At 39.9% G+C, this 25,198-nt stretch overlaps 1 protein-coding gene across 1 annotated transcript; it reads left to right on the plus strand.

Annotated features, from left to right (window-relative positions):
- Positions 1 to 3,178: 3,178 nt before the first annotated feature.
- On the plus strand, positions 3,179 to 23,890 carry LOC126857043 (uncharacterized). Its single transcript, XM_050606120.1, has 2 exons — positions 3,179 to 6,590; positions 22,878 to 23,890. Exons 1-2 carry the CDS (start codon positions 3,193 to 3,195, stop codon positions 22,966 to 22,968), a joined length of 3,489 nt encoding a protein of 1,162 aa, XP_050462077.1. The 5' UTR covers positions 3,179 to 3,192; the 3' UTR covers positions 22,969 to 23,890.
- The last annotated feature ends 1,308 nt before the right edge of the window (positions 23,891 to 25,198 follow it).

Here is a 25,198-nt window from a genome sequence, read left to right on the forward strand (position 1 = left end):
CACGAGGGAAAAATAGAAACTACCCCCGCCTCCCTCTACTCTCTCGTTCGATAGGGGCTCTTTTATATTCCGATATACCCCCGTGTCACAAACACGCCGAAAATACGTGACTTTAAAAACTTGTAGAGAAAATCGTATTTAATTATTATCCTATATATTTACCTGTCATATTATATTTGAAAATTAAATTTATATATACATATGCATATAAATTTAATTTCCAAATACAATCTATAATTATGATTAATAGCTATACAATATATATATATATATATATATATATATATATATATATATATATATATATTGTATTATATATACAGGGTGTATAATCGCGTCTGCCCGTAAATGCTATTAGCTACTGGATGCGATTAAGCATTAACTAGAAATGTAAATTTGAGTAGCGTTGCTTGTAATGAGATCGAGTAAATCTACGTTATTTAAAAACCAGACCCGGTCAAACACACAATACATATACAGCTGTCTATACATTAATTATCCCCAAGTACCTACTATAAATCTATTCTATCTAAATTTCATGCATCTCATGAAATTTCGAGCCTGAAGCTTCCGTTCCTAACGCGTCGCCCCTCCCTCCCCTCTACGACTATGCTAGATGTTTTCGATCCACCAGAGGCACGCATATATTACGCGCCGAGGGAGTTTCGAAGCGAGGGAGAGCGGAAAGGGGGGAAAAGGGTGGATTTTGTTTTGCAAGATGCACACATACAGTATGTTGCAACGAGGCGATTAAACGATCGTAAAGCTTCAACGTTTCACCGGCCATCAGCAATCAATCGGTCCCATTGTGGCCGACGTTACCTTTGGTACACTCTGTATACGACTGCACATATATACAGTATAGGTTCTCCCTCTGCCCCTCTCTCTCTCTCTCTCTCTCTCTCTCTCTTTCTCCTTTTCTCGCTGGTACTATATCTATCTCTGCTGCTCTATCTGTTCGTCTCTTTCCTCTCTTCATGGTCGGTACTCCGCTCGCGAGTCGCTGCCTCGGGGCAAGGGATAAGAGCATATCAGTGCTGTCGTCAGTATGACCTCTTGCCCCGTGCCAGAATTGACGCAATCAGTTTTAATGTAAATTTATTATCATCATTTATATGTATAATTATGTGCGTTTTAGTGTATTTAATCAAGGTAGAGTGTATTTTATATATATGTATCTTCGCAGAATTAAATATATATATATATATATATATATATATATATATATATATATAATTACTTCTGCGAAATAATTACTTGAAATCTGAACTGCAATTCTGTGTGTGTGTGTTTGTTATATAACATCTGTCAATAAAATTCAATGACAAAGAAAGAAACAAAAAACTTTTAAAAACATCAAGACTCGTTAACAAGATATATATAATCATCTCTTAATAAAGAATAATATATAATCACAGTCTTAATATATATATATTAAGACTGTGATTATATATTATTCTTTATTAAGAGATGATTTTTATTTTCCACATGTCTTTACGTATAAAATCCAATACTGATGAATTTGATTTATAGGATGATATATAAAATAAAAATTTTCAACAATATTATTGCATATTATTTTACAGACTTCCAAGTTCAAGGGTGCAATTATTTTCGATTCTTCCTTTAAATAAGCTTGTAAGTTTATCGCTGAAAAATCTAAAATATACTAAATATTTTACTAAATTGTACAATTAAGAGATTCAAAAATAATTAAGATTAATGATGAATGATTAATTAATGATTAAAACATCCAAAAAATATCCATCAGATCACAAGTATTGATTATCTAATGAATAATTAATGAATAATGAATAATTGATTAATGAATAATGAATGATAAATAATGAATAATAAATCAATGAAGAATTAATGAAATAATGAATAATTAAATCCCCAAATATTTCAAGTAGTAAAAAGATTGCGCGCTCTTTTCACGCTCTCGCTTTGCCCGTGTCGTACCAAAGGGACCACCGCTCGATCCACACCTGCGTCGCGATCCCGCGGAGCGGGGGCGGCGAGGACGACGACGGTGGTGGCGATGGTGGAGGTGATGGCGGTGGCGGCGGCCGCGGCCGCGACGGCGTAGAGGACGGCAACGAGGAGGCACCGCTGCCAGTAGCTCCCAGGCAGTGACTCCGCGCGTAACCGCATGTAACCGGTGGCCGATCCAACGTGGTGTTATGTCATCGGTGACAAGCCCAGGACGCGGAGGAGCCTCGGACGGCGGTGCGCGACGCAGACGAGGATAAGGTGCGAGTGTTCGTGGGGGAAGCGCGATCGAGTCGGAATCACGTTCGTTGTCGCGGAAGGTGTTTCTCGTAGGTTCCCCATCTTCTCCCGACCCATCGGTACATTCACCTTGCTCGCTAGAGAGGCGTTAAGGGCTCGGGTTGCGAGGGATTCGACCTGGGCCGCTCGAGCGATCGAGCGTAAGCTCGATGCCGCAAGTTCGCCGCGACGACGACGACGAGCCCCGATGAGGATCGACGCCCGTGCTCTCGCGTGTCCCCGTTCGGCTGCGCGGCGTCGTGTCACGGTTCGATAGCCGGACGAACGCCGGCGACCTCGGGCTTCGACGACTCGAGCGTCGGCATCGGAAGCGAACGAGTCGTTCCGGTGTAGATGTCGACGAACCCACGGAATCGAGGTGATATAGCACGATAATAACGCGCGGTGATTACGGTCGCGCGACCGGGAACAGGAGGCGGCTGGTCCCGGGTACAGTAGTAATAGTAGACACGGAAGCGTTCTTCTCGTTCCGGGACGACAATGGCGAGATTGGCCTTGAGTTCGATTGCGCGAGAACGAGTTCGGTGAACGGTCGTTTGAACGGGGTTCCTTTCGACTTGGCGTTTCGATCGAGATCGCGCAATCGTCGCGCGTTCAGCTACCGGGTGTCTACGATGCACAGTGCGGTAATTGGGTTCATTCCAAATTATATCGAAAAAGTACGCCGGAACGGAATAGCGAGCCAAAGAATGTGAACTACGAGATCGAATCGCGTACGTAGGCGGTTTTTTCGCAGGAGGAGGATCGTATGGTTGTATCGCATTACGCGACAATTCGCGATAATTCGATATAGCGGTCATCGTTTCCAAGTCATAGCTTTCGATCGTCGACAATCAAGTGGCCGGATGCGATCCCGTCGGGCGAGAGAGACAGAGTAACCACCGTTCGTTGAATGGAGTGATGAGCGGGGCCCCTGCGCGGGGCACAGTGCCCCGTCGTCAAAGACGCCATCATCATCATCAACATCACGATCACCATCATCATCATCATCATCATCATCAGAAGCATCAGAAGCGTGTCCGGGACAAAGCGTCGCAAGACAGAACGCTGGACGAACCGGAAGAGAAACGGCCGAAAGTCAATCCGATCTTCCTCTGGGCGTCGCAGCGCGAGCAGAGGATCGTCGAGGTGAGATGCGAGGATTACGATAAGCGGAATCGCATCAAGCTCACCAAAACCGCGCAAGGATGGCGCTCGATACCGCGTACAACGTCCAACATTTATACGATCGCCCTGGCCACTGCCTGCAAGAGGACGACGTCAAGCCCGGTCGAGACGTCGTCGGCCTCCTCGGTCTCGTCCAACGACGAGAAGGAGAATGGCAAGCGGCATCAGGAGGTCGCGCCGGCAAACGCGATGGCAAGCTCCCATCGGCGTCATCCGCGAAAATATACGGCGAACGGTGCGACGAGCGGTTTGCTTCCTGGCGAAGGCGCAGGCAGGAAGAGACGTTACGACGAAGAGGCGAGTCGACGAGGATATTCCTATCCTCTGGGAGCCCATGACGGCTCCAAGTGGAATTCCGGTGGTCAAAGTTGCTCGGACGAGGATAACGACAACGAAGGTGGGGAAAAAAATGGCGAGGAGGATAAGGATCGCGAACGGAGCAAGGTGGAGGATCGTCTATTCAGCTTGAAGAGCAAGGATAGATTAGGCGGTCGGGTTAATTTGGAGAGACTGCAGAAGGACAAGTTGTTCCAACCGCGCGTCGTTCTGGAACAGCTGCATCTATCGCAACTTCCCGAGAGCGCGCATCAAAATGTCGTTCGCCACGCGAGACCTAAGGACGCGACGGCGAACGAGACGAAGCGAATGGAGGAAAGTAACGAGCGAAACGAGAAGGACGCAATCGACGAGGCAGAAGAGGATGAAGAGGAGGCGGAGGAGGAAGAGGAAGAGGAAGACAGCGGAAAACCGAGTCGCGTGAACAAGACGGGCATTCAGGACATATTGAACATGATAGATGCAACGGCCTCGCCCGTTCTCGCCACCGACACTCCCACCGCTGATCTACCGGTCGATTCCACCAAAACCTATGAAGTTCTTGACGAGAAGCAATGTGTAGAAAGAAGAGTCAAGGATACGAAACCCGACCATGCGAAAGATAGATCGAGAAGAGTGTCGGTATCCAGTTGCCAAGCCGAGATCATTGACCAAAATGATGAGATTGACGATAAACTGGAGGTGCACGAGGAGAAGATTCTGAAGGAGGATTGCTGCTTGAAGGAGATGGTGGACAGAAAGATTTGCGTAGAGAACAAGGTCGTGCTTCTTTCGCCAGAAGATAATTCCAAGACGACGTTGAGTTCCTGTAAAATCGCGGAAGCTGACGGAGGATTAGTCGATCGGTCAACGTGCAGATCCAACTCCCTGGTCACGTGGCCAAGGATACCGACCGAGGAGGAGGCGCCAATGGAGGCCGAGGAGGAGGCGCCGGACGAGCCCGGCGAGCCGGCGAAAATCGATTACAACGATAGCTCGAAGATCCTCGACGCTCTGAGGAATACGCCAGGACTCTCGGTGTCCGTGACGAGAAACCACACGTCCGAGATTGGCAAGAATCTAGTTGTATCACCCGCGCGGCCGCCTTCCAAGGCGTCCTCGTCGAGCAGGTCGCCGGATTCGCAAGCGGAATGTGTCGAAAAGCTACTGAAGAACTCGAACAATTTTGTAAATGACAATAGCGGACGTATAAGTTCACCTCGCAACTTACCGGGCCTGTCGATCATTATACCGAGCTATTGCTATAGAAATGCTTCGGGTCAGCTGACGACGACGACCTCGCCGAGTATGAAACGTCGCGTCGAATCCCCCGAGAGCACCGTTAGTTTCAACAAGACCGACGCGTATCCGGAGCAATTAAAGCTAGACGGATTTCCCCACGAAGAAGACGAGGACGAAGAAGAAGATGACTGCGACTCGCAGGTCTTAGAAGATCTTAAACGGCAAAAGGCAGACTCGTTGGCGTTTGACACCGTTGACACGAATTACTACAACAAGCCAGGTTCCAGAATCTCTACTCAGGAAGATCGCAAAACCTCACTGGAGAACATGAAGAGCGATTCGCTCTGGATCGGCTCCAGCAGAAGCAACGAAGCGCAAGCCAAGTGTAAATATCAAGATCTCGAGCATTTCGACGAGCAAGTCTTGGAGGAACTACGCTCACGCGGCACTGTAGTTTCTCCTCAACCTAGCGGAATTCCTTGCTCCCCTGCATCTCGAAGACCGTCATCGGCATACCTCGAGAGGTTACTGCCGAGTCCGCCTTGTTCGGTTTCCTGCTCGGAAGATGCCAAGAGCGAGTTGACGCTGAAGAGTATCCTGGCTTCGTCCAGTTGCGTGGAATCGCGAGACTATGAGAGATCGAAGGAGGGAACGTCGACGCGATTCGATCAGAGTCTCGAGCCTGTTTCTCGACCCGTGCATTCGAACATCGACAAAAACGTGAAGAGGACCGGCAATCAGCGCAGCTTCCAAGAACGCCTGTACGTTCACAATCAGGAAACGAGAAGGCCCATGTCCAGCGGTGACATCCACAGCACCTTTTACACGGATCGCGTCGCGCCCAAAAGACCGATGTCGGTCGAATGGCAGTGGACCGGACAGCGGCAGAGAGCCAACCAGATTGGTTACCAAAAAATCATCGCTAAAACGAAGAACCACTTCACCGATCGCCAAAGCCAAAATCAGATCGCCTGCGCCACGTCCAGTAGCACGGACAAACTCCTGGACCCGGCCACTCAGTTACGCGAACTTATCGAGACCGTCGGTCATCTGATCCCCGATCCTCTTCTGGTCCCCCGCGACTATTTGCCGGGTCTAGCCGCCGCGCCCGCGACGGAGATTCCCAAGTTGCTGGCCAGTAGACCCGAGTTGAGGTTGCCCGAGGCCCTCACCAAGCCCGATCTACTCCGGGATCCCGATTTACTTGTGATATCGCTCGCACATCTCCAGCACGTGCTGGATCACGGTGAAGGCCCGGTCTCAAGAGCCCAATCGCAACAACCTAGGGCCGTTAACGGCGTTAATGGTCTCATTAATAAGGGATCGTCCGGTCAAATCAACGGCGCGAGATGCGGCGGGTCCGTCACCGGCAGACCCAAACTCAGCTGTAAACCGATCGGCACGTTGATGCCGGCGCAGCCGATTGATCTCTCGAGCGGCGCGAGCCGATCACGCGTCAATCCCTATCCGCCTCTGCTCAGGGTGCGCAGCGGATTGCTCAAGCAGGAGCCGGAAGTGAGTTCCACCGCGACCTCGCCGGACGAGTCGCAGCTATGGCACCCGTTATTCGGCAGGTAAATTTTTTCACGTTTGATTTTTTTTATTCTTCTAACATCAAGTTTCCTTTTGTTTGTTCATTATGTAATAACTTTGACGAGTGAGCAAAAAAAAATGTATGATTTATAACACAAAAAATATTAAATGATTTATTGTACAGATGATAAAAAATACGAAAAATGTGCGTACAACAAAGAAAATATGTACTTGAAAATATTCAGTACATGAGTACGGTTTACAGCTGAGATGCTAGGTGAAATTTAAAAATAATTTTGCTTAATTATAATTTTTTATACGAAAATATATTTTATATAAATCTTCTCTCAAAGAAAAATCAATATATAATCTCTGCTTTTTTTTTGAAAAATAAAATTTGAAATATACAATTGATGTCGATAAAATATACGTTTGGGATATTTTTGCTGTACAATAATAGCAAAAAACTGTCAAAATTTAAAATATATATATATATATTTCTTACGTTTATATTGTTTGAAAAAATCAAATAAATAAATCTGCATTATAAAAAGTATTAAACTATCATAAAATAATATGATTTTTAACATCTTCGTAAAAAAAAAATAGTTATAATAAATATTTTTCCTAATTTATGACAAAAGCTTGAATCGTGAGTACTCCTGAAATTAATTGCAAAAGTAAAAAAAAAAAAAAAAAACAAGTAATTTGCAGAAAAAAAGAGAGAGATAATATCAACCATTTTTAGTAAATAACTTTTAAAGTGCATCTAAATCATGTTTTATACGAATATTTATCATAGAGTTTCCTAAATATATGTGAAAATTTTTATTTCGTTGGCAATGTTTTTTTTTATCAAATTTCTCAATAAATGCTAAATTGATAAATATGCAATTTTCCATAAAAATTAATACTAACTTTAAACTTAAATCATTTCTAAACATGAATAATTTAATTGTGCTCAGATACTGAGAAGAAATACTAAAACAGCCTACGAAATTTTCATGCTTTTGACATATACATCCTTAAAATTAATTGCGATCCACTTTCCATTGAATCTCGTATCTTTTGAAGTAAACAACTCAATTAGCCATACTGAGAATATTCTATAATCATCGACTTGATCACTCTCATCTACTTTGAAAGTTATGGACGCATAACAGACTTGTGAGTGATCGAAAAATAATTAAAATAACGCATTCAATATTGGTGGCGATGTTTATTATACATTTTTCGTATCTGTGTTCGCGCTGAGTGATCCAATTAAACGAATTACGTTCGTGAAATATTTAATAGAATTAAATGTTCATTCAAAATGTAATATATCCGACGAAACTCGCGCGGCAACGTGTTGGCGAGCGGACGGCACGTCGGATATATTTAGAGCGAAAGAGGTGAACGGAGGAAATAAAAAAAAGAAAAAAAAATAATAAAAATAAAAAAACGCGAACAAAAGTGGCGTGGATGCTTTACTTACTCGCGTGCAAATAGGTCGGCCTTAATAACTATCACGACGAACCAAGTGGACGAAAAACAATGCTGCATTATGTCCCACCTACGAGCAGTCGCGAAGAAGACGAGCAAAGCGCGACAAAGCGCGCGCAACGCGGTTCGGCGATGTCGAGGAGAGAAAAAAGAAGGGGGACGACCTCGAAAAGTGGCACGGTCGGCTTCGTTTATTTAAACGAAGCGGGAGACGCGCACGCAGGAAGTGCATTCTGATCCCTTCCGCGTCTGCTATTTAACACACGACTCGACACGCACGACGACGCATGCGAATGCGTCTGTTGCGGGGCGATTAAATTTACACCACTCTCTATATATCGACCGTTGTGTGTTTGTCCGTCGAGAGATCATTCGTCATATTGGCGACGCTTTACGAATCGCGGGCGACGAAAATTGCCTCGCGAAATTTCATTTCGCGCGGAATCACGGCGACTCGCGTCGGCGACATGACATTGGGCCGATTCTCCGTCGATGCGACGGTGCTCATTTGCATCTTAATACAGAGACGTGCCCTGGTAGCGCCCGCGCCACCGCGACGCCTGACAAGCAGGCTCCATCGCGGATAGCATGTCACTCGGGCTTGTAACGAGTCACGATTATCGCACGCTGTACATCGACACTGTTAAATATTTAAATTAGATTGAACGCTATGAGAAAAAGAGAGAGAGAGAGAGACACTTTGGTGTCGCGCCTCCTACGTCGAAGCGTGACTTGCTTACACTTTGTTGGCGAAGTATTTAAAAGAAGACTGACGGCCGTCATTAGACGTAATTGTGACAAAATAAATAAGCGCACTTTGTAAAAAAAAATATTGCAATGTGGTGATAAAGATATTCACTTTTTTTCTGATGCTATATCGGTCAAGTTTTTTGCTTCCTCATAGAGGAAGCTTTGTTTTGTGCAAAAAAATTTTTTTTTTTTTTTTTCAAATTTTGATGCCAATGTGTTCAAAATATTCTAAAACTTCGAAAAAGCATATTTTTATATGTGTGTATGTGCACAAAAAAAACGTGGTTGCTCTAATTGCCATAAATTTTGAGATAACGGGCTAAATTTTTTTATATGAATAGAGTATCATTAAAGGTTGGTTGGTATTGTACTTGACTAGGATCGGTGAAGGAATTTTTTTTATAAAATTGTGAATTGTGAAAAAAAGGGTGTTGTTGCTCAAACTTTCGCAAATTTTGAGATATCGGTTTAAATATTTTTACATGAATAGAATATCATTAAAGGAAGGTTGATATTGAATTTGATAAGAATTGGTGAAAGAGTTAATTTTTAATATAATTTTGAATTTTTTAATAAATGTCTGTGCACGCTCTAACTTCCACAAATTTTGAGATATCGGGCTAAATATTTTTATTATAAATAGAGTATCTATTAAAACATAGTTGATATTGAATTTGGACGTATTTGTAATTATGATTACTGATATTATTATGAAGGAAAAGAAATAATATTATGAGGAATCAATGTGCACGTTTCTAATTTGCAAAATTTTTTATTCTTTTCTTTTTTTGTCTTTTCATCTTCTTAATCATTCCATAAAGTTTCGCATCGCATTCTTCTACATTCCACCGTCGAGCACGCTTAGAATAGAATTCTCGAAATTCTACACGGTGTACGTGGAAATTTTTGGCAGCTCTGATCGCCGCGTTCGGAACACGGCCTCTTCGAAGAGTTGCCGCTCTGGAACTTTGCGATCTCGATCTTACAGCCGACCGTTAATTGGCTAATCGAGACTTCTCTAATGAGGAACGCCCGTTCGGATACGATTGGCCATATTGGCACAAAGTGAAACTGGGTCGTGGCAAACGCTTTTCGTCTTACGTTCTTAGCTCGCTAAGCTCGACGTCGACGACAAGGCTGCGCGGTTGCGCAAGTCCGCATATTTAGGATTCATAGGCTCGGGTATAGATCCGAAGAACCGATAACAATACGTGGGTAGAAAGGATAAGGTTAACCGATGATGGTATGCTAATATTTTTCACTGGTCGCGCTGGGAAGGACGTTATTGTTCGCGTACAAGGAATCGCTTCATTTATTATGCTTTAGATCAGCTTGAAAGCTGCCTCGATAAATTAGCCTTGAATTTTGATTTGACCAGAGGAAAATAGCGACTCTCACATTCTATTCACTTGCGCATTGCTTCCTCATAATTTTATTTCCTTTATAATATCAGTAAAAATGTCTCATATAAAATTATTCAGCCCGATATCTCGAAATTTGCGGAAATTAAAGCAGTCATATTTTTTTTTTAGAAAAATTCAAAATGAACTCTTTCGTCAATTCTCTTCAAATTCAACACCAATCATTCTTTAATGATATTCTATTTACGTATGCAAATATTTAGTCCAATATTTCAAAATTTGTGGAAGTTGAAGCATGCACAGACATTTATTGAAAAATTCAAAATTTTATAAAAAATAAACCCTTTTACCAATTCTCATCAAATTCAATACCAACCATTCTTTAATAATATTTTATTCGTATAAAAATATTTACAACGATATCTCAAAATTTGCGGAAATTAGAATAACACCCTTTTTTTGAAAAAAAATTCAAAATTTTATAAAAAATAAACCCCTTCATCGATCCTAGCCAAGTACAATACCAGCCTTTAATGATACTCTATTCTACAAAAAAATTTAGTCCGTTATCTTATAATTTACGGAAATTAGAGCGACCACGTCCTTTTGGTGCACATACGGATACTTTGTAAAAATATGTTTTTTCGACGTTTTAGAACATTCTGGCATCAAAATTTGAAAAAAAAAATTTCTCACAAAAACAGCTTCCTTTATGAGGAAGCGAAAAAGAAAGAAATCATAAGTTGGTTTATCTTATCTAGTAGAAAAATGTATTTGTGCCACTATGTTGACATTACGATATAAGATTTTTCCTCTGCCGGAAAGAAAAAAAAATAAAAAAAAAAAAAAAGAATTAAGAATATATTTCTCGACGCGACGAAACGCAAAATACAAAGTATGATTGCGAAAGATGCAAAATTAATAAAATAATCGGTAAGAGTCTCTCGTACATCTCCTTAATGAAGCTTACGGAAATAGTTATCGATTCGTTTTAGGTAGAGGAGCGTTTCCATAGTCGGCACTAAATCTCCCCGCGTCTCGGTAATGAAACGCGGGAGGGACGAGGCAGGGGGGGGGGGCCTCACCGGCAATTAATGGACGGCGCGTCGCGATCCCGTAAGGGACAAAGAGAACACCGCGACGGCTCACTCGAAAAGTTCCGAAACGCGTTTGGGATTACACGGTGCTTGATCGCGCGAGACGGTGTGATGTAATAAACGCGGGCGCGCACCAAGCGGGTGCGCTCTACGTGCGGCGACATGCACGGCCTCGAGAACACACGATCCCGAACGCCCTTTCCCCCACGACGAACGGGGGAGCACTTGTGTAAATAGCATTAGGATGCTACTCTACGCCGAGGAGAGCGAACGGACGGACGGACGGACGGACGGACGATTTTAATGAGAGGGAGAGGCATTAGAGGAGGGCCCTCGCTCGTGTCGTCGACGTCACACGACGACACGAACGTTCATCGATCGTGCCACGAACAGGACACGGGGAATTCGAAAGCGCGGTGGGACGCTTGGTGAGGAGGAGAGGGGAGGGAGAGGGGCGCCGGGCAGGAAGCAAAAATCTCAGCGGGAGTTAACCCTCTCGTGAGCGGGTGGTGGAAAAGAGGGAGAGATTAGTTTATTATTCCGGAGTAAAACGATCTCAACGAGAGAGGATCGTCCATATTTTTAACATCTGTATCTCTGAATATTTAGATCTGAATTGATTAAATTTATTAATCAATTTATTAATCAATTAATAATTTATTAAATTATCTAGTTTAGCCGGTTCAAGTAAGCTTTTTCTTCGAGATGCGCGGTCCAGTTTGATTGCGTGCCTTAATGATTTAAATTAATTCGATTTATATAAAAATCTAGAACATGATCGCGGAATTATATTGAGCATGATAACAACAATATTTATTTTCATTATTTAATCAATTAATAATTTATTCAATTATGTGTAGTTTAGCTGACTTAAATAAGCTTTTTCCCCGAGATTGAAATTAATTTGATTTATATAAAAATCTGGAACACGGTCGCGGAATTATCAAGCGTATACATGATAACAACAATATTTCTTTTTATTATTTGTTTGCGCGATACTTGTTGCATAAGCTCTTGTGTAATCGCGTTATTCCTCACGTGGCGAACGTCGGGAGAAAAAGCTTCGCTAAAAATATATTTCGTAGCGTATCGCTTCGATTAACATTCATCGTGCGGAATCGTAAATCAACAGGATGTACATCACCCGTTGATAAGATTCTGCACGTTTTGCAAGAAGCGTACATCGTGTCGAGTAATCAAGTGACAATTAAAAAAGAACCCTCCTATCGTTCTCTCGATTATGTAACGATAAATTGATACATACAGTAGAAAGGCTATTTTACCCTCGTTTTCCTAATTAATTCGCACACATTATTAGAAGACATGACAAATCATAAAAACAATTGTATGTATAAGTGTAAATCGATTGGTATAATTTCATAGTAATCGCGAATTAAATTTACACTAAAATCGTGCAAAAGAATAATTAGGCATTTATAAATTTAAAAATATGATTGATGACTTGAATGTTGAAGAGACGGAAAAAGTATAATACATAATACTGTAACGTTTATTGGAACTCGATATGAGAAGCTATATAGCTAAATTCGATTTGCAAGAGCGATCGCAACTCCGATTCGGCGATCCGGATATTGCTCTCGAAGATTTATGGAGATCGGTACCCAATTCGAGACAGAGGTCGAGTTAATCGAATCCGCGCATATCCTAGCAATACTAGCTAGCTAACTACGATAATCGATATCAGCGATATTTCTCGCGTACTCTCGTGCACCGATTCCGTCTCTTACTCCGCGATGGAATCCGGAGGAGATCTCCCGCCATAGAATTGGATCGGCAGGGACGTATGTATCTATCGACAGCTCGGGAGGATCCGAGGGTCAGCGCGATTTATGAGAACGTCCGGCCGAGATCGGTCCATGTTCGCCGGCCCTGAACACTCACCTCGCCCACGTCCACGCCTACGTTCCCGCCGCAGGTAGAGGAAGAAAACGCGCGAGGAAGGGAAGATGGGGATCGGGAAATAGAAGGAGAGAGAGAGAGAGAGACACAGCGGGGGAGATAAAGAGCAACACCGAAAGAAAGAGATGAAAAGCACGGTGGAAAAGTTCTCTCCCTCTCTCTTTCTTCATCTTTGTTCTTATCCTCCTGCGATTTTTTTCCGTACGATCATGATGCTATTTGTCATTTTTCTCTATCTCTTCGTTCTACTCTCTCGTTTCTTCCTTCCATCATCTCCCTTATTTTTATCCTTCACTTTCGTCGTCGTTGCCTCATTTCTTCCAGTTCGCTTTCTCTAGCCATTTCTCTCTGCCTAGTTTCCAGTTTCTCATAGCAATAACTCGCTCCGAGCATTCGCAATCACTCGGGCTGTTCACTTGGACCGAGTTCGCGGTATCGCTTATAAAGTCGCCTTGTGCCGGTAACGAGCATCGCGACACAGTGATCGAGCCAGACACTGGGGGTCATTGGTCCCCTGGGACTGTCATGCGGAGACCCCTCTCTATCTCTTTCCCTCTCCGTCAGCGCCAACGTATACGTAGGTATACATCACCGATGTGAACGCCCCTTTAAAAGCGGATCGATGGATATCACTAGGAAGTGCGCATATACCGCAATTCATACCGTTTGTAAAGGGTGATGATATCAAAATTTCACGTAAAAAGCAAATGCTATTTTAAGACTACCTTAGAGGGAACTACAAAATGTAAACAATTTTTTTTTTTTTTTTTGGAAAACAGATTTAGAGGAAAAGGACGAGAACGTTTACGTTCGATAAAAAATATTTGATTATGAAATTAAAATATTTTAATATTTAATATTGTCTCGTTTATGCAAGGATGTGACATGAACTCTGTATTTCGAAGAGAAAAGTTCGATTTATCGCACGGCAATCGCGTAGGAAATAAAATTGCAACAATCGTGTAAAAAAAAAAATACATCAAAGTAACTCCGGGGAAAAAGTTGGTCGCAAAGTTCCGTCACTTGCGAGCGACGAGGAACGCGGAACAAGAGTTACTCGTGGCTACGATTGATCGCCGGACTACGACAATTTAAATTCGTTCGATGGGATATCGGGAATTATATAGTTTCGAATACGTCACGACGGGCACAAACGGGATAAGTGGCTTAAAGATAGACCAAGTTCTACTACGGCAAGTAGAAATCTATGCGAAGAGCATAAGACATCGATCGGCAAAGAGCTCTTCACTTACCCGGTCAATGGTCCCTCGCGAAAGAGTTCTGCCTTTCGATTATAATGATAATGCTATTCATCTGCACACGAGTACTTTCATTGCAATATATTATATTTTAATCAAGAAAACTCGCTCTGCCTTTGAATTTTACGTCACAGGCAGGATATATTTTAAATTAAATAAAACACCTAAATATCTTAAAAACAATACATGTTTAAAAAGAAAGTTTGAAACAGTGATTTAGTTTTGGAGGGGCAAACATAACATTTTATTTCGAGATCAACTTTATTTTTCTAATGAAAATCCTTATATTTTATCATATTGTTGTAGTCCTTCTTAAAACCTTTTCAAAGCACTATAATAAAGTATTTTTCGAATTATTTTACATATTAATTTGACATATTTTGATATTTTATAAAATATAAAATATCGTAAAAAATTTAATTTTCATCATAAAATATCGAATTATATATTAAAGCTCGTAAATATATTTAATTTTTGATAATCTTACCTTAATACTTTAATAAGAAATAAAGATTTAAAAAAAAAATAAAAAATACAAGAAAATAAAAAAAAAACCTTGAAAACGTCCACATTCGAATTAGAAATAAATAATGCTGTTATATTTGCCTTCCAAAACCAAACGACTTTTGTTTCAAACTTTCTTTTCAAGATTATTTAGGTGTCTTCATTTTAAAAAACTCACCCCGTATATATTTTACTTAATAAGCATCAAAATGTCCGTCATCAGATTCGCGTGCAGGGACGCTAAATGATGAAAATAGAAAATCAGACATCGATCGTCGGAAAATCCATTCGTCCCAGGGACACGCGACGACGTTAACGTTATGAACGGCCTTCAAGTATTTTACGCAACGAGGGAGTCAACGACGGAAAACGAGGACACAGGCATGCGACTACGCACCACGTGTTCCTGGACGCGCACAGATTCGTACTTCATTAGCACACGCGGCCGCTGTCGCGGATCGATGTTACGCATACTCTGCCGGCGCAAACAATGGCCCGTATTCTTTGTGCTCATTTAGCGCAAAATATCACGCGAAAAAGAAAATCAGATATCTACAATTAATGACAAATTTATTTCTATAAAGGCGCGATTATGCTCTCTAAAAATTATATTAAATCTTGAATTGCGATTATTTTAAGTAGAAATAAATTTTTGTCAATGGCTCTGTAATTCATTCTGACACTTCATAAAATATCTGCTCCGTGATCAGCTGTTAAAGCGTTAAACTCAGACAGCAGTTGAATATTAAAATCAGATCGCATATTTACGACGATATATGAGCGACACACTCGCGTATATTCTTTTTTTAGAAATTATAGTTTTGCCAGGAGCGGCCACGGTGGAATCTCTCGCGGATCGATGTTTATATATAGCCGGCGAAAAATATGGTCGTAGATACGCTCTATTTCGGCTTATCTAGACGCTTTATCTAGACGTTTTAAATTTCGATGGATGTACTGTCACGCATTCTATTATCGCTCTTTCATAATTATTGCACGTTACAAACATAGAATTTTTCGAGACCATTTTTCTCAGTCAGACTAATGATGTTTGTCTAAATTTGAATAAAAGCAATCGCCTCGCAGCACCTGACACGTGTCTCCAAAGCCACGTGGCTCGTCTTTGAACGATTAACGTCGTCACCGCACGAAACCGTGCGCGTAACCGTGACACCAGGTAAAAATTTGCTCACGATGACAAGATGGATTTGGTCTCGCACACACACGCGAGCCGATTTGAAAGAAAAACGGACACGTGGCTTATCATTCGCTGCTTTTTTTCACTTCAACGCTGACGTTGTCATTGCGTTAAGCGTCGCGCAAATCGATCGATGAAAGTAAAAGAAATAAAACGAGCGAGGAGAGGGAACGATGGGAGATTGTAAAAGCGAGGAACATTTCAAGACAGTGAGTTTAATCGCCGGTGTGGCGATCGTTTTATTAGAAAAAAATTGTACTGTATATAGAGCCGAAGGGGAGTCGTCCCTTCTAAAAAAAAAAAAAATATCGTGCGCTTAATGTGAAGAAAAGGCACTTACGCAGAAAGAGCGTAATGGTTTGACAAAATTTTAATACGATACAATTAAATCTATTTTACAAAAAAATATTAGCAGAGATAATCAAACTGTCAAATACGAATGATTGGGTCTCTCTCCTTTTCTCTCTTTCCACGCCACACGTCACATAATCAATTTAAATCAAATTTTCCGAAAAATCGTTTGACCGCCCCGATTGACATTGAATTATCGAATGATGTTTGACAAGGCGATAAGCAAACAATCAATCGGTATGCACGTGTCGGGTCGACGTAGCCACGTGGCGCTTCTTACGCGTCGCTCGTACGTATATCTACCCCTTTGTATTAAGATTCACGGGGCATTCGGCACCACCATGAAGCCGCTTCGCCCACTCTCGTCGTTGGATCGACGTGTGTATCGACACATATGTACACGTACATGTATACGTCCGTGCCTAAGCGCGTAGGTGGCTCTATGGAAGGTTGGCTACGTTCGGCTCACCTCGTCGAGCAGTGACGTGGTCGTGGTAGCGTACAAAGAGAGAAAGAGAGATTGAAAGAAAAACAGAGAGAGAGAGAGAGAGAGAGAGAGAGAAGAAAAGGGGAAAGGCAGACAGAGAGAGAGAGAGAGAACCACGTAATCTGCGCACGTGCAGACCGAGAGCACCTCGATCGATCGTCCTCGTCGTTGCAAAGAGTCATTACGAGCTGAGTACCGGTAGTGTCGCCGCTGATACTAGGATCCGCGTCCTACACCAGCAAGCAAGCCGGTACGTACTCGAAGTTTTCGAGTACGCGAAATGGAAGATCAACGCTCGCGCGAAACTTCTCTTTTTTTTTTTTCAAAACCCCGTGATTGGTTGAAACAGTGATATATCAATTTGGAAAAATTTGATTTAAATTTTTAACGCACGCTTGGTATAAATATTTTCAAAAAAAAAAAAAAAGATATTGAGAAATTGTATTAGAAATTTTCATCTATATGTACGATAATGTATACTTATTTATTAAATAATTTTTGAAATTTTTATTGAGAGCAAGTGATGCTCTTCGAAAGCGTAATAAAATTTAAACAATAATATACGCGTTCCTTTCAAAGCGACCCACATTTTACCTCGCACGGCTGAACGGTGGCTTAGCTGGAAAGACGATCAATGACACGAGAAAAAGTACTTAGTTTATCAACGAGTGTGACCTTAATAAGCATCCAACCTCGATCTAACATCAACCTAAAATACTTTAAGTAAAGCGAGCACACAGTTAATCAAACACATGGGTATTAATCAAACACAATCTAAAATTTCGGACCTCATCTCTCACTCCGATATTTATAATAAAAATTTGACAGTAGAATTATATTTGTGCAACTTCAATAAAATAATTATCAACACATATTATTGAAATGTAGAAAATGCACTAAGAGCAAGAGATAAAACTAAAATATAAATATATAGATAATTATACGATGTTATTATGTATAAAGTGGACAAAAAATTTTTTGGTATCAAATCTCTTTGATTTTCTTTTCATTGCTTTGCGTCATAAAAATTTACATAAATGACAATATTTATTATATCAGAGATTCCAAATTGCTTTCTGTTTTTTATTCGTTTCTTTTTTACTTCATTTATTAATATATAATCTTATCAATATGTGTGTATATGCTGTACGCTTTTTCACTTAATTTTTTTTTTTTTTTTTACTTTATAATTTTATTATCGTTATACAAAGTAACTCATTTAATTCATGTAAACAGTGAAATACACGATAAGACGTAAAATCCCCAGCTTTTACCAAGTATAATACAAACGGAGGCCATTCGCTAATCACGATGGACATCCATGAACTTCGTACCGCTGTAATAAGTAATTTGAAGAGCGAGCAATTTACATGAAAAACAATTCTCCACCGGAAATTCGCCTCGCGATCGAATATCTAATAATGCCTTCGGAGTAAATGGCGTAAAAGTTTTTTCGGCCGACATTCGTCCCATCGGGAATAGCCTCATGTCGAGCCCTCATCAAATTTTCAGCGCGGCATTCTTGCTACCATCTCCGGGGAATGCGTACCTCTTCCTCGCGCGCGCAAACTTCCCCAAATAAAGTTTCTTCGGAACTTGTTTTAGACGACCGAAGCGCGGACGTTCGCACGTGTGCAAACTTTTGCGAGATACGCAAATCAGGGGAAGCTATTAGGGCAATCTCGCTCTCGTTACTTTGCCGAGATTATTTCTTACAGAATGTACACATATGCAATACGTATAAAGCTTTCAAAATATTTCAAAAAATTGCGAAAATTATTGATTTCGATCCTGGCATCGAATATCATAACCGTAACATCTGCTTCGAAGACGAAAAGAAATTTCGCATTCGGAATAAAATTAATTCCGCGCGTAATAAAAACGTCCATAGACGAGTCGTTGCTATCAGAGATCACGATAAAAGCGATGATCTCTTCGTTAGTTGAGAAATAATGATTCGCTATCGGCTGGCTTAATGTTTTTATGCGTGCTTCTTAATAGGAGTGCCGATGCTTATAAAAGAGCGAAACGGGTCACTTGTAGCACAAAAAAAAAATTAATCAAGGACATTATATGTTTAACAAAGCCTGTCCAATCGGAAGCGTGGTGATAAATATTGCCGCGTCATTTAGCTGCTTTGCAACTTTGCATATTCAACTATCTGATACATATTCGACAGTCACGTCGTGAGATTTAAATATATTATTGAAAGAAATGTGTGAATATGTATATATCACACACACACACACATATATACATATATTTATTTATACATATGCATGCATACATACACATATATGTATATCAAACAAAAGCGGCACGAGATCGATACATTGCATGGAGAATCGTAATTTGCAGAGACGAAAAAAAGGCAGATTATAATCGACATAGCCTTGATGTCTGCTTTATCAGAAGAAAAGGAAAAAAAAAAGATAAAAAAAGGAAAGAAGCGATCAAGATATATTTCTCGCGCGAGATGTGCGGCAAACGCAATTTTATTTCGCACAAATCGACCGTCCGATGTACGCGACGATGTTTTCAAGTATCTACGCGCTAATAATAATTCTACCTACATCAATAATACGAACTCATTCACCCATTCGTGCGCATTTATTCATTCTACGATGAAGAAAGAGATGGAAAGAAAAAACGAGCGTAAAGTTCTCGAGCGTCTTCGATCGCGAATTCATATTTGATGACCGGCGTACTCGTTCTAGAGAGAAAGAGAGAGAGAGAGAGAGAGAGAGAGAGAGAGAGAGAGAGTCGAGCGTCTACCGCCTCTAAAACTCGGCCATCTATATTTCAAATCATTGCGAGCATGCATGGATACATTATCGTCGTTGAACGCGAGCAGACTACACCACCGTGTCTCGTTATACAAGGAGAAGTCGTCGGCGCGAGTCAGACGCAAAAAAAGTTTCGTTCGCTCGAGCGGGAAGGGGGGAGGGGGGGGAGGGAGAGAGAAAGAAAACGGGCGCAACTTTTACGTCTACCGTTCGTTTCTCTTGCGTGGCGTTTAATTCACCGGGATTATAAACAACCGCCGCGCCAAGCGGTAAGCGTTAATTACGATAAGCCGCAAATCCCAAGTATTAAGCCGTCCTTGCCGCGCAACTTTGTACTTTGCGCGCAAATCCTAAATCCCGTTCCAAAAACAAAAAAAAAAAATTACGGAGGAGATGAGGAGGAAGCAGAAGAAGAGGGAAGAAGCGTCACACACCACGAGGCATGAAAGCTGTCCTCGACGTGACATTATTCGGGAAACGTTCAACGGTACTCCGAAATGATGACGATGTAGATCATCTTCTCTGGCGAATGCTATTATTACGGCAAAATCCTGAATATCTTTCATATGGAAGGTGATCATTATAAAGAGGCTGCAATTATTTTTTTTTTCATCAACATGAGACTTGTGGTTCGGAGAGAGAGAGAGAGAGAGCGTTTTCGCACGTTATACGTAGAAATGTATAAAAATCGTTTTTTTTTTTTTTCTAATAAGAAAAAATTGTTTTTATTGAAAAAAAAAAACAAATTTTGTTTTCTTCCATTATTTCTTTAAATATAACATTATTTTCCTTATATTTTTTTCTTAACATAATAAAAAAAACTAAAGTTCTTATATTTTTAATTTATTTCTTTTCGGAAATAATTTTAATGAGGACCAATAATAATTTTTATTAGAGGATTAATGAGTCTTTTGTGGCAAATTATATCAAACTCGATGATTTGAATAATTTTTAATTAGATACATAATAAAATTTTTTTATTAATTAAAAATAGTAATAACTAGTCAATTTAATAGTATAGCCAATTTGAATGCGAGCTATATTTAAAATAATAATGTTTAATTCAAATCTATCATCTAAAAAGTTAAAAATAATAAAAAATCAATTTGCAATAATCAAAATATAAGATTATTAAATGTCTTAAAGAAAAAAGAAACAAATTTTGAAAAGAAACAAGGTTTGTTGTTTTTAAATTTTTATAAAGAAAATTTAGATTTTATGTAAATAAAAAAAAAAAAAAAAAATTTTTTTGTTTTTTTTTTTTTTTCATAAAAACCGATTTTTTGCGAAAAAAACAAAACATTTTGATTTTTTTTTCTATATACATCTCTAGATTCGTGTATACCTAATATATCTGTGTAATATCTCTCTTTGCTAATGTAAACGTTGAAAGGTGAGTCTTATCTTTTCGAGCCACTCTAACGTACATTTCTTTCGTGTACTTTGTTCACTCCGTGAGAATGCGCCATATGCTGCATGGGGCCGGGCACGACTTTTAGCATCGAAATCGCGTGCCAGTAATTGTCCCGATTACTCTTGCTTTACTGTTGCATTACGATGTAGGAAAAGCGCTCTCAATTAAGCGGCGCGTCCTAATTGATGTTCCGAAGCGCGTGCACGCAGCTCTAACGCCGCGCGATACGTATATAACGGTGTACCCGCTAATGCAGAGGAGATCGCAGCGATGCCATTCGCGAAAGCAGACGAATCGCAATGTTAATTGTTAAGTCAATTGTAAAAATTTAATGAATTCTACGACATCACTGAAAAATTTAAGAATTTAAAATCAATTTCTGAAACTGTATAGAATGATTAAAGGAATTGCGAATAATTTTTGGAAAATTATTCCCTCTCTCTCTCTCTTTATCTCTTTCTCTCTCTTAAAACATATATGTGGGAAAGTAGTATTTTATTTTTAAAATTTCTTTACCATTTGATTTGATTTTATTACTTTTTATATGTGTATTATATACACTATAGCAATCAGCTGATTTTGACAAGTTGACTGCTACTATTGAATTTTAATAGTTGATTAATTTTGTTAAAATAAAATTATTAAATCTAATGTTAAAACTTTTGCTATTAATATTCAATATTTATTAATTAATATTTATTAATTAATTATATGTTTTTAATCATAGTATACTATTGTACCCATACATAAAAAAAATGATAAACTAAGATGGTTTGTCTCAAAAAATAATTTGTCATCGAAAATAGAATAATTCTAATTGAAGTTTCATGTATATAGCCGTCGTTATCATTCGATACATTTGCAGGGCGAAAATACAGATCCCCGTCTCTAAATTGCGCGGCCGGATAATTGCGAGCCGAAGCTGGACCGCGGCGCGAATTTGCATTCCATTGTAATTACGATACAGCCTCGTAATCTCGCTTACGTGTGACACTGTGACGCACACGTTTATATGACGATTCGACGATGGTGTTATTTTTTCGCGGCGCACGTGTCGATTTTATTATGTGCCGTGAGATTGATCGAGACACGACGATGACGCGTAGCTCGGCATCTTCTCCGTAGAATTCTTTCTCGCGCCTCTTCCTTCAATGTTCGTGTGGTGCGTACGTTCGCGTTATCTTCGCGGAATATCGAAGCTCGTAGAAGTATGCGCATAATTCCACGCCACATTCGGAGTTTCGTAACTGATTTTATAAAGAAACAACGCGCACGTGTATGACTGAGAAAAGGAAGGACAAAGACGATCCGGATCTTATATCCCTTATCATACTCCGCTGTTTATCGTAACTCGCTGCTACCAACTAGACGAGCTGTTTATTCTGCGAGAAGCAATAAAGTATATAACTTTATAATGATATATTAAAAGAGATCGCCCATTTTACGCCGCTTATATATAAGCTTTTTATCTTTTTTTTTTTTTTGCTTAAAGATTAGCAATATTTTCTATATTTTTTAGATAAAATTACATGTTTCTTACGATATGATTATTTTAATGCTGATATTTATTTACAAACTCTTGGTAAATATCGATATATTGGCAATAAAATAATTGTATTTATAAGAAAAAAGAAATGATAACGCTATTTATGCCAGCACAAATAATACTCGATATATTCGAGAGTAATAATGCAATTCTGTTTTTCATATTTGCAGCCAGAAGAGGCAGCAGCAGCAGCAGCAGCCGCCGCCACCGCAACAACAGCAGCAGCACTCTTCCTGGCACAGGACCACTCTCGCCTCCTGACCATCGTGACCTTGACCCTGGCCGCGAGTCCAGCGATCCTGAATGGTCTGCACGGAGAAATGAACCGCGATGGACGAGGAATACCGCGACGCCACTTCTTACGCGGATTCGGCTGCTTACCGGAGGCCGTTTGTACGAGCGACGCGGAGATATGCGGACGAAGAAACGCCGGCCGGCGAGAATCTTTGCGGAATTATCGCCGCAGGATACCCGTTGAAGCGTGTCCTTTTCTCCTCGCGGTGGTGTAGTCGACGCGACGTCGACTCGATTCCGTTCGTATATTTTCGTTTAACCCGCTGTTAGTCGCTCGTTATTATATTCCTATTTTATTATCGTACGCATAGTCGTTAAATTAGCTTCTGTCACAAAAGATGTGAAAAATAACGATATTAATAATAGATTTTAATTTTTATTTTATCAAAAATAACTCGGAATTATATTACATTACATGAAGATATTTTTAGCGTGTGTATATATATATATATATATATATATGTATGGATTATCTATACCTAAAATTATGATAAAACTTGTTTACATGCCAAAGTAAGGATGAGATAAAATCTAAACGAGACTGACGGTGTGTTAAAAGATTAATTACGACAAGCAATCTTAATACACACTCGATAAACATTCGTAAATTATATAAAGGCATAAATCACATGTGATAAAATCATACGCGAATGTAGACGATAATCGGTTAGTAGGGTAGAGATTAGAAGTAATGTATTTTGACTGAGGAGCTCCACAAACTTCTTAGCGAGTTCAAGTCGAAGATATATTTTTCTGTTAAACTTTTTGTACCGACAAGACGAGCATTCTCTCTCATATCTATGCAGAACCAATGCCAATAATCATAATAGGACCAGTCGCTCTTATCAATGGGAAAAAAAAACAAAAAAAAAAAACAAAAAAAAAACAATATACACGTCAAACGTGCAATTGCGAAAAATTGCGCAAGTATTCCGTAATAAGGTCGCAGATCAGAATTATATAATACGCGGTTGATTTGCGCGGCGAATTATAGCGAAAGAAAAATAAAGTACCTCTAATGTAGACTCGTTGATGTGATGTTTTTGTAAGACTACACCACTGCTTCAACGATATATACTGCGCGATTTTTTCTCATCGTCACAACTTTGTAGAGACCCTCGACACAAGTGCAATGACACGAACGCCGTGATGAGGCTTCTCCGATTCGTACACGTAATCCGTTTTCTCGCGTAAGTAGTAGGCAAAGGAAAAAAAAAAAAAGCCTTTGCCAATTTGTTACTAATTATTTAGACGCAAGTTGTAAAAGAAAAATCTGTTTGTTTGCGAAAAACAGATCGTGTCGATATTAATTTTTAATTTAATTTAGAATTAAAAGAATCCTAGAATGTAAAAAAATCTCTAAGAATCTCGCAGGAATGCGACACATGTTGAATTTTCATTAGAGAAAGAGATACAATATTGTATTTAAAGGTATATTCGACTTTTGTATTATATGCGATGGGATTTCTTTTGTTTGTAACGTTATTTGTTATAATATCGTACCCTTGTTATTTCACATACAATTCGTTATCGATCTAACGCTATTTTATCTCTCGGGGCAATTATTTTTTTTTCACTTACTCGCAGCATTGTCACGGCGATCGTAACAATTTCCCGATGCCAGCGAAGTAGAAATTAGTGCGTCACGTATCACAAATATTTATCCGTAATTTACGAGCCGAATTTACACGAGCAGTGTGCGATCGATTTCCATCTGCGCTTTTAATGATTATACATTTAAATTCTTCGTACTCCGATACTTTAATTCTAATTTTAATTTCGTCGTGAAAATTTCGTTGCACACTGATGTTAATTCGAATTTTGTTAAAGTTTGCAAAAAACGCCGCAGATAAAATCCTATCATTAAATTTAAGGTAATTTATTTATTCTTCTTCTAATTAATCGGCGCTTTTCTTTCTTGTCCGTTGACAATTCGATTTATAAACAGCTTCCTCGCTTTAGATTACCTTGCGTTAACACCTTCATAAAAAGAGTTTTAATCTTTCAATCAATATTTACTTATTGTTATAGCCTAAACGTTTACACGTAGGTTTATAATCTTGCACAGTTAGTTTAATAAAATTTATGATTTTGTGAGCAAATTACGGGTATGTATACCGACTGCATTTCTAAGGAAGAGCTCGAGATAACGGCTAATAAAGGCTTCACGCGTTCGTATTTATTTTTCTTTCTCTTA

The sequence above is a fragment of the Cataglyphis hispanica genome, chromosome 20 (assembly GCF_021464435.1).
Source record: "Cataglyphis hispanica isolate Lineage 1 chromosome 20, ULB_Chis1_1.0, whole genome shotgun sequence".
In the NCBI taxonomy this organism is placed as follows: domain Eukaryota; kingdom Metazoa; phylum Arthropoda; class Insecta; order Hymenoptera; family Formicidae; genus Cataglyphis; species Cataglyphis hispanica.